Source organism: Pygocentrus nattereri, chromosome 17 (genome assembly GCF_015220715.1).
Source record: "Pygocentrus nattereri isolate fPygNat1 chromosome 17, fPygNat1.pri, whole genome shotgun sequence".
NCBI classification, from domain to species: domain Eukaryota; kingdom Metazoa; phylum Chordata; class Actinopteri; order Characiformes; family Serrasalmidae; genus Pygocentrus; species Pygocentrus nattereri.
In genome coordinates this window covers 7,195,435-7,212,962 of record NC_051227.1, presented here as the reverse complement: position 1 = coordinate 7,212,962, position 17,528 = coordinate 7,195,435, and the positions used below count along the sequence as shown (strand labels likewise).

Here is a 17,528-nt window from a genome sequence, read left to right as displayed (position 1 = left end):
TCCCATGTTATAAAAATGTACTAGATATAACCCTATTTTATATTAATCCCATACTATACAAATGTACCACTGAAATAACCCCAGATGATATTAATCCCATGCTATAACAATGTACCAGAGAAATAACCCCAGATTATATTGATCCCATGCTATAAAAATGTACCAGATATAACCCTAGTTTATATGAATCCCATGCTATAGAAATGTACCACAGAAATAACCCCAGTTTATGTTAATCCCATGCTATAAAAATGTATCACAGAAATAACCCCAGATTATATTAATCCCATGCTATACAAATGTACCACAGAAATAACCTCAGATTATGTTAATCCCATGCTATAAAACAAATAATAAAAACAAATCTGTCTTATTCTGTGTTATAAAAGGCATAGCAATAATCCCAGTTCATATTAATGTCATGCTATAAAAATGTGCCACAGAAATAATCCCAGGTTATATTAACAATGCAGGTTATATACTGTGTTAACAGGTTATGTACTGTGTTATGCAGTTCTTATAGGACTGGAACGTAAAGTGCTTTTCTCAGATGGACACTAAAGTGTTACTTGTCTGGATTACTGGACATTATCTTCACACCATCAACAATATCACAGTGTATTTTTGTTTATTCTGACATTTGTAATCACAATTACACCCAGCGTGAATTCCACACTTTTTATATACCTCGAGCCTCAGTAAATAACACATCCTATTCCCCATTCTGGAAATTGGTATTTCCAGTATATATTCCACGCCTTCATAAATGGCATTCCCAGCATGTGTTCCACACCTCAAAAAGTGGTGTCACCGGTATGTATTATGCCCTGTGAAATGGTATATTCAATATATATTCCACACCTCAATACATGGTGTTTCCTTTTTTTTGCGATCAAATATTTTAATTTTTAAGATAGTGCCCCTATGTAATACAAAATACAGTAAGTAACAAAGATATAGGAAAAAAAATAAGTTATATACTCTCAGTGTATATTCAACACCTCAGTAACTGTTACTTCCAGTATGTATTACGCCCTAAAAATCAATCACTCCTCAATACGTGGTGTTTCCAGTATGTATAACACCCTGAAACATGGTAGATTCTCAGTATATATTCCACAGCTCAATACATGGTTTTTGCAGTACGCATTGCACCCTGGATGGCTGTATATTCTAAATATATGCATTCCACACCTGAATATGTGGTGGTTCCAGTATGTATTACAGCCTGATAAATCATCTGAAGTTTATATTCCACACTTCAATAAGCAGCATTTCTTTGTTGATCCTGGTTATTGTTTCTGGACCTGCCTTGGGAACATAATCACCGAGAACCTGTGTTTTGAGAGCTAGGTTATAAGATCAGTCTGACTCAGGTGTGGAGATGTAGTGCATTAACACCAGCCTGTAGGAGGTTGTAATGTTTCTGTGACCATTGTCCTCTCATTGAGAGCAGGAGAAGGAGAGGGACCAGTTACATTAGAGCTGAGAGGCGCCTGCAAGGCCACTGCCGACTGACCGAATTTTCATGAATGGCATTCACAATATTTATTCCACACGTCCATAAAAAGTGTTTCCAGAACTCAAGTTCAAAAACTGATTAACTACAGAGAAAGTGGGGCTCCTAACAATCACCTGGAAGAGCTGGTAACCAGCAAAACTGCCCCCATCAGATACACAGCACTGAAAGCTTTGATCTCTGAGAGAGAGGAGAACATCAAGCCGCTTCAGATCTGAAAACATCCACAGGTGTTTCTGTCCATTCTGTCACTGTGAGAAGACCACTCAGCGCGGTGGGTCTGAAAGGACTTGTAGCTGATCAAGAAGAACCTCACTGAGAAAAGGAGATGGACACATCGAACCAAGAAGCTGAACGATGGACTGACCACCCCAGAGTCCAGACCTCAACACCACTGAATGGGTTTGATCACTTCAGAAAATCATCAACCAGCTCCTAAGAACTCTGGAGGCATCTGATATCCGGTTAGAGTGGAAATGAAATAAACAGAAGGGTGGTCTCCGGCTTTTCTGCAGTACTGTAAGTGTGTCCAGGCGGGGGAGTATGGACGAGTGTCTGATCGCGTTTTTGCCTCTTTCATTCTGCAGCTTGCACTCTTTCCCTCTACTCTAATGCTTTTTCCACAGGTTTTTTTTTGTATGTGACAATATGGTGTGATTACTGAGATTGGAAAATGAATTTGGCACTCAATTTTCTCCTGCTGCCGGTCCCTTTCGGCCCCGCCACATTAGCACTCGCTCACACACTCGCTCGCATCCGCCCCCAACACCCCCACACACTGCTCCCCCCACCTGCATTAGCATGATTTTAAACGAATATGATGAGATACGATTACAAAGAGCTCAAATCAATCACAGAGAGAGAGAGAGAGAGAGAGAGAGAGAAAGAGAGACAGAGAGAGAGAGAGAGGCAGAGAGAGAGATAGAGACAGATAGAGAGAGAGAGAGAGAGAGAGAGGCAGAGAGAAAGAGAGAGGCAGAGAGCGAGAGAGAGAGAGGGAGAGAGACAGAGAGAAAGAGAGAGAGAGAAAGACACAGAAAGAGAGAGAGACAGAGAGAGAGAGGGTAAGAGAGGGAGGTGGAGAGTGAGAGAGAGGGTAAGAGAGGGAGGTGGAGAGTGAGAGAGAGAAAGAGTGAGAGAGCGGGAGAGTGAGAGAGGGAGAGAGAGAGAGAGAAAGAGACAGAAAGAGAGAGAGACAGAGAGAGAGGGTAAGAGAGGGAGGTGGAGAATGAAAGAAAGAAACAGACAGAAGCACAGAGTGAGAGAGAGAGAGAGACAGAGAGAGAGAGATAGTCTCACTCTCCACCTCCCCCCCTGTCTCTCTCTGAGTCTCTCTCTCTCTCTCTCTCTCTCTCTCTCTCTGTGAGATGATTGCACTTTGCAAGATATCATTTTCTGCAGTGAGAGGGCGAGAGAGGAGCACTGGGAGTGAGAGAGTCAGAAAATAGAGAGTGGTGGGCGTTAGAACTTCACAATAAAGGAAGGCCTACCCCCTGATCCTCCTGTTAGAGTTAGCGTTCCTCTTCCTTTCCGCAATTCCAGGAGCACCGTCGTTACTTGAGCTACACTTCTGACCAACAGACTCACCTCAGGGATAAAAATGGAAACGGTTCCTTTTTTTCCTCTTATGAAAAGCTCCGGATGTCTGAAGCACTTCTTTTTGTTGTCTCCGTGCCCGCTGGTGGTTCAGTCATTCCGGGAATTCCACACCAGCGTTCCACGAAACTCTCTGATTGGATGCTGGAGAGTGGATGCTCTCTCTATCCTCCCTCTCTTGGGCAATCAAGACAGGGGTCAGTGAACTGCGTTTGACCTCATCTAAAATCTGTAAGGATTGTTGTATAAATGTTGATGAAACAGAAGCTGATCTGAGGAATTACTGCAAAACAATGTGCCAAAGAGATCCTCTTTTTTTTTACAGTGGACTTGGTATTGTGATGTCATCCATCCATTCATTCAGTCATTCAGTCACTCAATCAGTTTTTCAGTAATTAATTCACTTGTTTATCTATTTACTATTTATTAGTAATTGACGTCATTCATTCACTAGTTTATTACTTTGTTCACTTGTTCATTTCATCACTCGCTCATGTTCATCCACTCATTTATTCATGTTCACTCACGCATTTATACATTTTTATCTACTCATTCGTGAATGCATTCGTTCATTCATTCATTCATTCATTTTTTGTTGATCCTTTTATTTTTTCAATCAATGTTTCTCTCAATCGTTTATTGGTTTGCTGCTTTTTTCATGCTTGCACTTGTTTGTTCACTCATTCATCTGTCATTCACTCATTTGTCCATTCATTCAGTCATTTATTTGCTGATTTATTTTCATGAATTTGCTCGGGCATTCTTTCACTTTTCATTTGTTAGATTGTGTATCCACTCATTCATTTAATTTATTTATTCATTCATTCATTCATTTATTCATTTATGTGTTTATTCATTAATTTGCATATTGCGGCATTCATTTACTCATTTGTTTAGTGAGTTGTTCATTTATTTGTTCAGTTGTTATTATTATTATATTTGTTCATTCATTCACTAATTTGTCCATTCATTGAATCAGCTGGTCACTCGTGTTCATTCTTTTGTTCATTCATTCACTCATCAGGTTTTCATATTGATTCACTTATTCTCTCATTTGCACATTCACTCATTTATTCATTCATTTTTATTACTCACTCCTTCATGTGTTTATTCATTTATTCACTCACTTGTTCATTCACTCACACATCTATTCATTAATTCACTCGTTCATTTCTATATTGTATCATCACCCATTCATTCACACACACATTTGTTCATTTCTGTATTGTATCATCACCCATTCATTCACACACACATTTGTTCATTTATTCACTCGTTGCTTCATTCTTTCATTCATTTATTCACTTTTTAGTTAATTCACTCCTCAATTATTCAATCATTCATGTGTTCCTTCATTTGCTCACTCATTTGTCAATCACTTATTCATTTGCTCATTCCTTCACTCATTTATTTAACAGTGTTTAACTTACACAGATGAGTGCATCTGTTCATTCGTGTGTTAATTCATCACTCATTCATTCACTTTGTTCCTTTGTCCATGCTTTGCTTCACTCAGTCACTCAGTCATTAATTCATTCACTCAGCTACTCATTCATGCATTTGGGGATCTGTTTGTTCATTTGTTCATTCATGCGCTCATTTGTTTACTCATTTGTTGATTCACTCATTCATTCATTCACTTATTAATTCACTCCTTTGATCAACCACTTATTCATTCATGCGTTAACTCATTTGTCACACAGTCATTCACTCTCGTTTGATTAGTTATTCAGCCATTCATCTCCTCACTCTTTCATTAGTTCATTCATTCACTCCTTCACTGATGGATGGCTGAATGTATGGGAGTTAGTGAGTGGTCCCAGGGTAGATGATGAGGATTTCTCCTGTTTTGTTCCTGTTTCTGTCTAATCACCTGCTGAGTGTTTCAGCTTCTTCCTGCTGTGCTGCGCCCCCCCCCACCACCACCACCACACGGCCTGCAGGGGGTGGGGGGATGGGGGGAGGTGGATGGAGAAAGATGAGACGGGAGACAGAGTGATATGGACTGTGTCTAATTAATGGAGATGCTGCCAGACCACGTGATGCTCAGCCTGTACATTCACTCTGACACTCTACACAGCAATCCCACATATTGGAAGTAATGAGTGCTGCAGTGAATGAGTGGATGCAGACAGCTGTCACAGCAGACTGTTCAGTCCTCCCTAAAACATCGCTCAGGGCTGGGAAGAACCGACTGTCCAATCAGGGTCTACAAACTTTGGGACGTGACCCAGCCAGACTGGCGCTGCTAACTTTGAAACCAGAACTCGACTCAAGCCTATGATTTTAAGATCTGACCCAAAACCTGACCCAAAGTCGTGACCTGACTCGGCCTACTTGGTACCACTAAATTTGAAACCCGACCTAAACCCACAAATTTAAGACCCAACATGGCATGACTGGCACTGCAACATTTAACCTCAAAACCTGACTCATACCTGCAACTTTGAGGCCTGACCCGGCCCAACTAGTACTGCTATATTTAGGACCCAAACCTGGCCCACACCAAGAACTTTGAGACCAAACTCAGCCCTATTGGCACTGCTAAATTCAAAACCCAAATCCAGACTTAAACCCTGACCTTGAGACCTTGGCCCACTTGATACTGCTACATTGAAACTCAACCCGATTCATACCTGCAACTTTAAACCCTGACCTGACCCAGCCTGACCAGTAGTGCTAAATCCAAAACCCGACCCCTCAACTTTGAGATCCAACCCAGCCTGACTGGTACTGCTAAATTTGAAAAGCCAGCCCACCTCAAAACTGTGACTGACTTGACCCTGCTCAACTGGTACTGCTACATTTGAAACCCAAATCCACACATTTTGAGACCCAACCTGGCCTGATTGGTATTGCTGAATTTTAACCCAAATCCAACCTGAAACCTGAGCCAAACCCACTACTTTGAGATCCAACTCAGCCCGGTTGGTACTTCTAAATTCAAAAACCAAATCAAACACTTAAACCGTTGCTTTGAGGCATGATTTTACCTGGCCCAATTGGTGCTGCTACATTTAAAACCCAAAGCTGACCAGAAACCCACAACTTTCAGATCCAACCCAGCCTGACTGGTACTGCTAAATTTGAAACCTGAACTGAACTTTGAGACCCAACCTGGCATGACTGGCACTGCTACATTTTACCTCAAAACCTGTCTCATACCTACGACTTTAAGACCTGACCTGACCTAGTACTGCTACTTTTATGATCCAAACCAACACCTTTGAGGCACATCCTTGTCTGATTGGTACTGCTTAAATTCAAAACCCAAATCCAGCCCTTAAACCGTGACTTTGCAGCATGATTTCACCTGCCCCAACTTGTACTGCTACATTTGAAAACAAACCTGACCTAAACCCACAAACTTTAAATCCCAACCCAGCCTGACTGGTACTGCAAAATTTGAAACCTGAGCCCAACCTGAACCCATGACTTTGAATTTGAGACATGACCTGGCATGACTGCTACATTTAACCTCAAAACCTGACTTGTTCCTGCAACTTTGAGACCTGACCTGACCCAGCCTGACTGGTACTGCAAAATTCAAAACCTAAACCACACCCCAACCTACAAATTTGAGACCCAACCCTGCCTGACTGGTACTGCTAAATTAAAAAAAACAACCCAGCCCAAAACTGTAACTTTGAGACCTGAACTGGCCCAGCTCAATGGGTAGTGCTATATTTGAAACTCAAACATGACTCAAACCTTGAGACCTGACCCAACCTGGCATGCCTGGTACTGCTACATTTAAACTCAAAACCCAACTCATACCTGTGATGTTGAGACCTGACCTGACCTACTCTCGACCTCTATTGCTAAATTCGAAAGCTAAACTTGGCCAAAAAATGTTACTTTGAGCCCTAACCTGACCCGACCCAACTGGTACTGCTACATTTGAAACCAGAGCTCAACACAAACCCATGCCTTTGAGACCTGACCCAGCAAAACTGGTACTCCTAAGTTCAAAACCAAAACCTGACCTGAAACCGTGACTTTGAGACCTTACTTGACCTGAGCCAATTTGTCCTGCTACATTTAAAACTTGAACCTGACCTGAATGCACTACTTTGAGACCTCACATAGCATGGCAGGTATTGCTAGGTTTAAACTGAGAACCCAAGTCTAACATGCAACTTTGAGACCTGACTGCTCAGCACAACTGGTACTGCTAAATTCAGAACTCAAACCCAATCCAAAACTGTGACTTTGACATTTCACCTGAACAGTCAGATAAACCGTTCTGAGCCAAACTGGTATATTTGAAACATGAACTTGAACTGAACCCATTACTTTGAGACCTGATCCAGTCTGACTGGTAGTGTTAAATTTGAAACCTGAATCCAAACCAAAGACACTATATTATAATATATTTTGGCACCAGCCATGAAACACACTTGAAAACATTCAGCTTTAAAGACAAATGCTCTTTTATTGAACAGAAACCAGCCATTAGAGGTGTACTCTGGTGCCGGTCCCAAGCCTGGATAAATGGTGAGGGTTGTGTCAGGAAGGGCATCCGGCGTAAAACTTGTGCCAAAACTATCATGTGGATCACAAATATGATTGCCATACCGGATCGGTCGAGGCCCGGGTTAACAATGACCGACTCCGGTGCTGTTGACCAGCAGGATGCCAGTGGAAATTGGACTACTGTAGGTCGAAGACCATCAAAGAGGAGAGGAGGAAGGTGGTCAGTTCATATGCACCACAGGTTAGTTGTCAGTTAGAGGAGAAAGAGGAATTTTGGAGTAAGATGGATGAAGTGGTAGATGGTGTCCCTAGAGAGGAGAGATTAGTGATTGGTGCAGGCTTCAATGGACATGTTGGTGAAGAGAATAGAGGGGATGAAGAGGTGCTGGGTATGTATGGTGTGAAAGACAGAATTGCAGGCAGTTCAGGGAAAAATTGCAACAGGCCCTTGGGGGCAGTGAGGAGCTACCTGAGGACTGGGAAACTACAGCTAAGGTGGTGAGAGAAACTGGCAAGAATGTGTTGGGTGTTTCGTCTGGTCAGAGGAAAGAAGACAAGGAAAGTTGGTGGTGGAATGAGGATGTCCAGGAGAGTATTCAGAAGAAGGAGGCAGCTAAGAAAAAGTGGCATAACCAGAGAGATGAAGGAAGTAGGCAGGAGTACTGTGAGGCTAGTCGCATAGCGAAAAGAATGGTGGCAAAGGCAAAGGCTCAGGCATATGATGAGCTGTATGAGAGGCTGGACAGTAAAGAAGGAGTAAAGGACTTGTATTGTTTGGCTAAACAGAGAGATAGAGCTGGAAAGGATGTACAGCAGGTTAGGCTGATAAAGGATAGAGAGGGAAATGTAATAATGAGTGAACAGAGAGTGTTGAGTAGATGGAAGGAGTACTTTGAAGAACTAATGAATGAGGAAAACGAGAGAGAGAAGAGGACAACGGGGGGAGAGATAATGGATCAGGAAGTGCAGAGAATTAGTAAGGTGGAAGTGAGGGCCGCTTTAAAAAGGATGAACAATGGAAAGGCAGTTGGTCCAGATGACATACCTGTGGAGGTATGGAGATGTAGGAGGAGAGAAGGCAGTGGACTTTTTAACCAGGTTGTTTAACAAAATCCTGGAGAGTGAGAGGATGGCTGATGAGTGGAGAAGCAGTGTACTGGTCCCCATTTTTAAGAACAAGGGTGATGCGCAGAGCTGCAGTAACTACAGAGGTATAAAGTTGATGAGCCACACCATGAAGGTATGGGAAAGAGTTGTATGGGAAAAAGTCCAAAGGAGGCTCCATGGACCATGATGTTTGCAGATGACATTGTAATCTGTGGTGAGAGTATAGAGCAGGTGGAAGAGAATCTGGAGAGGTGGAGGTTTGCACTGGAGAGGAGAGGAATGAAGGTCAGTAGAGACAAGACGGAATACATGTGTATGAATGAGAGGGAGGCAGTTGGAAAGGTGAAGATGCAAGGAGTAGAGGTCGTAATGGTGGATGACTTCAAATATCTTGGGTCATCCAGAGCAATGGACAGTGTAGAAAAGAGGTGAAGAAGAGGGTGCAGGCAAGATGGAGTGGGTTGAGACAGGTGGCAGGGCTGATATGTGACAGAAAGATAGCAGCAAGAGTGAAAGGGAAGGTTTACAAGGCAGTAGTGCGTCCTGCTATGATGTATGGTTTGGAGGCTGTGGCTTTGTTTAAAAGACAGGAGGCTAAGCTGGAGGTGGCGGAGATGAAGATGCTGAGATTTTCGTTGGGAGTGACAAGGATGGACAAGATTAGAAATGAGCAGATCAGAGGGACAGTGAAGGTGGAGCAGTTTGGAGATAAAGCCAGAGAGGCCAGGTTGAGATGGTTTGGACATGTGTTGAGGAGGAATAGTGGATATATTTGTCAAAGAATGTTGGAGATGGAGCTGCCGGTTAGAAGGAGAAGAGGTAGACCTCAGAGAAGGTTTATGGATGTAGTGAAGGTGGACATGGAGATGATTGGTATAAAAGTAGAGGAGGCAGTGGATAGGGCAAGATGGAGGCAGATGATCCCCTGTGGCGACCCCTAAAGGGAGCAGCCGAAAGAAGAAGAAGAAGCTCTTTTATTGAACAGGACTAGCACCTACACAAAACAAAAGCCAGGGGTAATGCAGGAGGACACAATATACATGGAGGCTGGACACACTGTAACCCACCCTCCTACGTCACGAGAACTCTAACCAACACAACTGCACTGATAATGTCCGCAACAACAACAACCACAGCACAGTATCTTTTTAACTGTGGTGCCTCCCAAGAGCCACTTTTTATGGCCATGCCTACTGAGCTCCTAAAGCAACTTGGCCCATAGTGGACACCACAATATATATTATCAAATTGGTGGGCAGGTTTGCACCATTTGTATTGATACTGACACAAAACACTGACCAACACTCTGGCTAACACCTAAGATACAATACCAGCTGCTTAGCAGCACTCTAGCAATCACCTAGATCACCATTTCAATCACCAGTTCAACTACTGACCAACCATTTAAACTGGGATATCAACCACTTAGCAACAGCTTAGTAGAATATCTAGAATCTAGAATATCCTACAACCAACTAGCAACCTGAAATACAAAGCAACCAAACAAATATAATAACCCCTTTAACTCAAAACATACAAACAACCCAAAAACAACCACAAAAATACAGTATAAACAATCCACTACCTTCAAGCATTCGGTTCTATCATTCTTTATGTATTTACCATTACTGTAGCAACCAGTGACCAGCACCCTAGCAATCACCTAAGATACAATATCAACTGCTTAGCAGCACTCTAGCAATCACCGGGATCACCATTTCAACCTCCAAGTAACCACTGACCAAACTTTTGAAATCCGATATCAACCAATTAGCAACTCCTAACCATCCAGAATAGCTTGGAACCAATTAGCAACACCCTTTAACCAACACCCTTTACCAATTATAATAACCCAAAAACAACAACGAAAACACAGTATAAACAATCCCCTACCTTCAAGCATTCGATAATATTATTCATTATGTATTTACTAGTAGTGCAGCAGCCACTGACCAGCACCCTAGCAACCACCTGGAACAAAACAGCCCTTTTCACTTAAAAATAACCCAACAACAACCAATAAACACAGTAAACAACCCACTTCCTTCAACCATTCAGCTGCGTACTAATAACATAAACAATGTAAACAACAGAAAACTTTCTTTTTAATGAGTGTTTGGGGAGAGGAGCCATTTAACTTGGGCCATTGTGTAGTCCTAGTCATTTGAAAAATCTTTTATTTTTTCTCTCTGAGTCATAAACAGTGTTAGTCATGAATCAGAGCACAGTTTGTCAGCAGCGGAGATGAATGGAGGTCAGTCTGCTGGGCATTTGTGTTTGGGAGCGTGGCGAGTCTGAGCTGATGAGTGATCTGCTGTTTGGTCAGTGGTTTGTCAGACCGAAGTGAAACACAGATATGTGCTACTATTTACGACGGCCGCTACGCTGCCCCCTCTGGCCCAAGAAGGACAAGGGGGAGCTTTGATATCTGTCTCCACGGCTCATGTCCAGTTCACGCCTCTGCATTCCAGCCTCATGGACATCTGCAACTGTTTCCTTTGGAACCGCTCCTGTTTCGTTAGTGTCGGCCTGTCCAATACGCCATGAATTTAGGCTGACTCCTCGAGCAAACGCTGCGAAGGCCTGCATCTCAGTGGGGCTCTATGGAGATGATTTTTGAGTGAAGAACATCAATCAACTGCCATCAGTCGTGTTCACCATGAAACACCACCTCCACTGTTCTGCTGCTTGGCAGGACTTTCCTCTGATGCTGTATCGGTCTGTTCTGAATGGTTCTCCTCGCTGTAAGCAGTGTGACCGGCGCCTGTGGACAGTTCTACGCTCAGAGGGGCTCACAGGCTGCTTTGTGGCTATACTTGATGTCCTGCTGAATGACTGAGTCTTAATCAGAGCTATTCAGCCGAGCAGAAGCGTTTCTCTGTCCGGCTCTGGGCTCAGCAGCTCTCCTACGAACACTGAAGACTGTAGTTCACAGCACACACACGTATACAATACAAAAGTTTGCACACCCCCGGTCCAACGATATGTTGACGGAGACATGGTTCTACACATTTTATTGCACAGTTAGTCTTTCTTTGCTGGATTTAACACATTGGGGGGGTTCCACTTGTGCAGAAGTAATGGCATGTTTCATATTTGATGTTATATTTTTTTCCAATTAAAAGCAACTGTGCATTAAAATGTGCAAACGCATGTTTTCCGTAGATGTCCAGCGGTGTCCAACTCAAACCCATGGACCAGAGAACGCCTGCGTTTTCAATTTTTAAAGAAGTTTGTGCTAAATGCAGCATGTCAAAACATCAACAATAAAATATGGGCACTTGTAGTAACCCTTGAAATGCTGCATTATATGAACACACATTTTTTGAACTGCTGAGTGTTTATATTGAAGCGCAGCTGGTGTGTTTGGTGATTTGACCCGTGTGGGTTTATGTAGAACTGTGAAGAATTCTGTAGAATTGAGGTGTAACTACTGCACCCCAGATTGTTGTTGGGGGAGGAGGTAGAAGTGCACATTGCATTGCATGCTGGGGACTGTAGTCCAGCACAATGTGAAATGGGCTAATATTAATAGAAAATCAGAGTCGGCCTTGTGTTTGACGCATGGGATGTAAAGCATGTGTTTATTTATTTACGCTTTGGTGGTTCAAGCCCACCCACAGCTGTCTATGCTTTGGGGCAGTCATGGGCTGGAGGTTAGGGAACCGGCCTTGTGACCGGAAAGTCACCAGTTCGATCCCCTGAGCTGACAATATGTGACTAACCCCTAACTGCTGCCCACCACTCTGGGCAAGTGCGCTCACTGCCCCCTAGTGTGTGTCTTCACTAGTGTGTATGTGGTGTTTCACTGCATGGATGGGTTAAATGTGGAGTTGACGTTTCTCTGCTGTGGGACTAATAAAGTGTAACTTACATCTTTATATGAATGTAATTCTCACAATATTGTTATTAATAATAAGTTTGGTTTATGTAGCGTTTCTCTCTGAAATGCTACAAAATGAGCAACAAATAAATGAAATGATAAATTGTAGTTAAAAAAATAAATGAATAAATAAATACTATTATTAACAATATTAGTAGTAATAATATTAGTAGTAACAATATAAATAATAACAGCAAACAATAATATTAATAGTAATTATTTTTAAATATACAATTTATTATTAGTAGTAGCAGTAGTAGTTGGTGTTGTTGTATTAAGGATCTTAATATTTTATTAATGATAATAATAATAATAATAATAATGTGAAAATATTTTTAATAATAAATACAATAATGGCCTGCTGCCTGCACTGTGGGAGGAAACCCACACAGCAATGGAGAACATGCAAACTCCACACAGAGAGAACCCTGGTTGCCCGGCCAGGGAATCAAACCCAGATTAAATAAAGTACAATAAAAAAGTAAATAACTACATTATTTAATTTATATAAATGTATATATATTTATGTAATGCCAGTCTCGCACCCATGGCTAATTTATGTTAGATTAAAGAATTGCTATTATTGTTATTATTAATATTATTATTATTATTATTATTGTTATTATTATTATTATTAGCAACAATAATAATAATAATAGTAACAAATACACAGTTCATGACTGATAGATTTTTTTTGTTTTGCTGTTGTTGTATTTGAATATTTTATTCAATATTTAAATATTATTCACCAAAACAAACCTATAGACATAATTTAAATCAAATGACCTAAATCTGCTGTTGGGCTTTTTTCAACTGCAAAAGAAACAGTAAAACTGCTCTGAGCTCAGCAGAAAGGAGCGCACTGTCCACCCACTTCACATTACCCACGATGCCTTTGGTGAGTCAGAGAGAATGACAGCTCCTAATGGTGTGTCCTAATTAAGACAGATCCACAGAGCACCGTCGCACACCTACGCACATGCCGAGGGCAGGAGGAACGTCTCAAATCGGCCGCCTGGTCTCCTCACCTCAGAAGAAAGAGGCTTTGGGAGAAAACGCCGCCTGTTTGTCTTTGAGGATAAAGCGCTGCTCTCATTAGATCTTGGAGAACACGTTATTTAGCAGCCTAATTATCAGCTTATACCTGCTGTTCTGGCTACCGTCCACCTAGATGTATTTCTGCAGCCTGGACTCGGTTTAAAGGACGCTCCCAGCTGCTGCTGCATGAATTATTCCCATAGAGTGCAGCTCACTTTCTACACAGGCCAGCTCATCTGAAGTGCTGTCAGATTTCCTGGAATGGATCTGATCTCCCTGCTGGAACATCCAGCGGAATCCAATCCAGAAACACAAATCATGAGTGGACAGCTTTTAAAATCCTGACCCGAAGTGGATTCCGATGAGTTTAGGTGCAAGATTTTTGGGCCTCGGATTTTATCTGAAGGTCGAGGCAGGGTTTTGGAAACGGACACGGGTTTACACTCACTGGCCTTTTACTGCTAGTAAAAGGTTGGACTCCCTTTTGCCTTCAGAACTGCCTTAATTCTTAGTGGCACACTTTTAACAAGGTGTTGGAAACGTTCCTCAGAGATTTTGGTTGTTTTTTTAAGTTCCTGTTGCCTTTCTATCTGGAACCAGTCTGCCCATTCTCCTCTGACCTCTCACATCAACAAGGCATTTTCGTCCACACAACTGACCGCTCACTGGATATTTCCTCTTTTTCGGACCGTTCTCTGTAAACCCTGGAGATGGTTGTGTGTGAGAATCCCAGGAGATCAGCAGTTTCTGAAATACTCAGACCAGCCCGTCTGGCACCAACAACCACGGCACGTTCAAAGTCCCTTAAATCCCCTTTCTTCCCCGTTCTGATGCTCGGTCTGCACTTCAGCAAGTTGTCTTGACCACCTCTACATGCCTAAATGCATTGAGTTGCAGCCGTGTGATTGGCTGATTGGCTATTTGTGTTAACAAGCAACTGAACAGGTGTACCTAATAAAGTGAGTGCATATTGATATTTATAGATATTGATATTGATAAACATTTAGACAAACATAATTGTTTTCAAAAAACGTCCTGAATTCTAAGGGTCAATATTATGTGAATTAGTTGATGCGAGCTGTGATCACTTTCAGCGCTGATGGTGATGACGTTGATGATGGTCGTGGCAGCGATAACAATACAGATGATGATGATGATGACAGTAATGATGAGGATAATGAGGATAATGATGAATATGATGGTGGTGCTAATGGTGTCGATGAGGTTAGTAATATAATATTAATGAAAACAAAGTAAGTAAAAATGATGACGATGATGAGGTGGTGAAGGAGAATGATGATGATATTAATGCCAAAGTTCCCGATAACGATGATTGTAGCACTTAATATTGGAATAATTTCCCAATAACGTAATAAAACTGTGAACTCAGTCAGTAATGTAATCAAACCTAATGATGTAATAGCTTGAGTAATACTGTAATGCAGGGTCTTCAGCATTAATGTAACACTGGTTTTACCAAGAATGTAATACCATAGAATTTATTACATTTTCAGGTCAACTGTTTCTTTATACCCTGGCATATTACTGGAAATGTGCTGTTTTAAAGAGTTGTTATGATGATGATGATGATGATGATGATGATGATGATGGAAAAGCTGCTGCTGATGATGAGGATGATGATGGAGGAGGATGAGGACTATGAAAGTGATGATCGTGACGGCGATCATTGTCCAATGATGTCATAAAACTGGGCACTTAGTCAAAAAATATAATAAAACCTAATAATGTAATAACTTGCCTAATCATGCAATTGAGGGTCTTGACCGTTAATGTTATACAATTTTTACTAATAATGTAATATTTTAGATTTTTTCACATTATTGGGAATTTCTTATATTTTAAGGTTGTCTCTTCATTTTACTTTAGGATATTACTGGAAATGTACTGTTTTCTTGAGATATTATGACGATGAAAAGCTAATGGTGATAATGATGATAGTGCCAAAGCTGGTGATGGTGATTACTGAGATGATGAGGATGAAGATGAAGGTGATGAGGATGATGATTGCGATGATATAAGTGGTTGTGAGCTTGATGATGATGGTGATAAATGGCAATCATTATAACAGTGGTGACAATAGTGCTGATCATGGTGGTGGTGGTGATATAAATGATGAAAAAATGGCTGTGATGATGGTGGCACTGATTCAGAAGATACTGGTGATAATATTAATGATGGCAAAGATGGTGATGATGATGTTGATCCGTTTGTTTCTCTGCAGCAGAGACTCTGGAGGTGGGCGAGTATTTGGAAATTTATGGAATCATGCGCACTCAGGCCGGACGCTACGAGTGCAAAGCCAGCAACGACGTAGCAACGCCTGATGTCAAATACGTCAATGTGGTCGTCAACTGTAAGTACCTGACTGGGGACCATTTTTCACTCTTTTTCATTATTATAATATTTTAATCTGATTATTGGTCAGTTCCCAACTTATCCTAAATACTAAGTTTTAATAACCAGTTCCTGTGAAAGCACAGCACTCGCCACATGTCAAAATCCAAGCTTTTCCAAGCCGGTTTACCTGCAGAAACACAATATAGAAAGTGTGCTTGGCAGTTTAAAGCTGCTGTAGGGGGCGTCATTTTGATGAACTATGACAATGTTGATGAACTAGTAATAGGTTTTTAGTAATAGGTTATACGTTATATAACTATATGTTATAAATACACTCACTGAGCACTTTACTAGGAACACTACACATCCTGGGTAGGGCCTCCCTTCACTTTCAAAACCGATTCAGTTCTTCATTGCATCCACAAGATGTTGGAAACATACCTTGTTGACATGATTGCATCACGCAGTTCCTGCAGATTTTTCAGGTGCACTTTTATGCAATCAATGTCCCGTTCCATCACATCCAGAAGGTGTTCAATTGGATTCATATCCGGTTACTGGGAAGACCACTAAAGAACACCAAACTCAGGGTCATGTTCATAAAATGCCAATAGAAGATGATAAATTGTGGCCATGAAGGGATGTGACTGGTCAGCAACAACACTCAGACAGGCTGTGATGTTCAAGAGTGATTGGTATTAACAGCTCCTAAGTGTACTAAGAAAACATTCCCCAACCCATTACATCACCTCCACCAGCCTGGACTGCTGACACAAGGCAAGTTAGGCTAATGGATAAATGCTGTTGGCACCAAATTCTAGGCCTACCATCTGTGAGCCTCAGCAAAATTCAAGATTCATCAGACCAGATTATGTTTTTCCACTCTTCAGCTGTCCAGATTTAGTGAGTTTGTGCCCACTGCAGCTTCAGCTTTTTGCTCTTGGCTGACAGAACTGGAACTCGACATGATCTTCTGCTGGTGTAGCCCATCCACCTCAATGTTGGATGTGATGCGCATTCCGAGATGCTTTCCTGTTCACCACTATTGTACCACAACTGACGTTTGATGTGAACATTACCTGAAGCTGCTGGCCCGTATCTGCATGATTTATGCACTGCACTGTCAGCACATGATTGACTGCATGAATGAGGTACAGGTTCCGAATAAAGTGCTCAGTGAATATGTACTTTCTGGAAAACTGTCAAACAAAGCACACTCACTTTTACTAAAAGCATTGTGAAAAGCTAGGCGTCCCCAAACTTTTGATGGGCGGCACAGTTCCACCATGGATTGATGGATTAGAAATAAAACCATAAATGATAAAACAAATAAATACCCACCCTTCATGGTGGGCTGATTACACAATGCCTATAGTCCCACTAGTATGACATGTAAGAAAATACAGCCCATGTTGATTGATCGAATGTACAGGGTGATTGCTGCAGAAAACAAAACAACGCCTTCGTTCCTGATTTCGCTGCCACTTCAGCTGCCAATTACCTCATCATTTCCACACCGCAGACGTGAATCAGGCACAGATAGGTTTTTAA

At 41.7% G+C, this 17,528-nt stretch overlaps 1 protein-coding gene across 1 annotated transcript in view; it reads left to right on the top strand.

Annotated features, from left to right (window-relative positions):
• LOC108434379 (limbic system associated membrane protein) overlaps positions 1-17,528 on the top strand; it is a 347,051-nt gene that overhangs the window by 304,089 nt on the left and 25,434 nt on the right. The window contains exon 4 of the mRNA XM_017709450.2: positions 15,862-15,993. Coding sequence (XP_017564939.1) covers positions 15,862-15,993 — 132 coding nt within the window. The remainder of the gene's footprint in view (positions 1-15,861; positions 15,994-17,528) is intronic.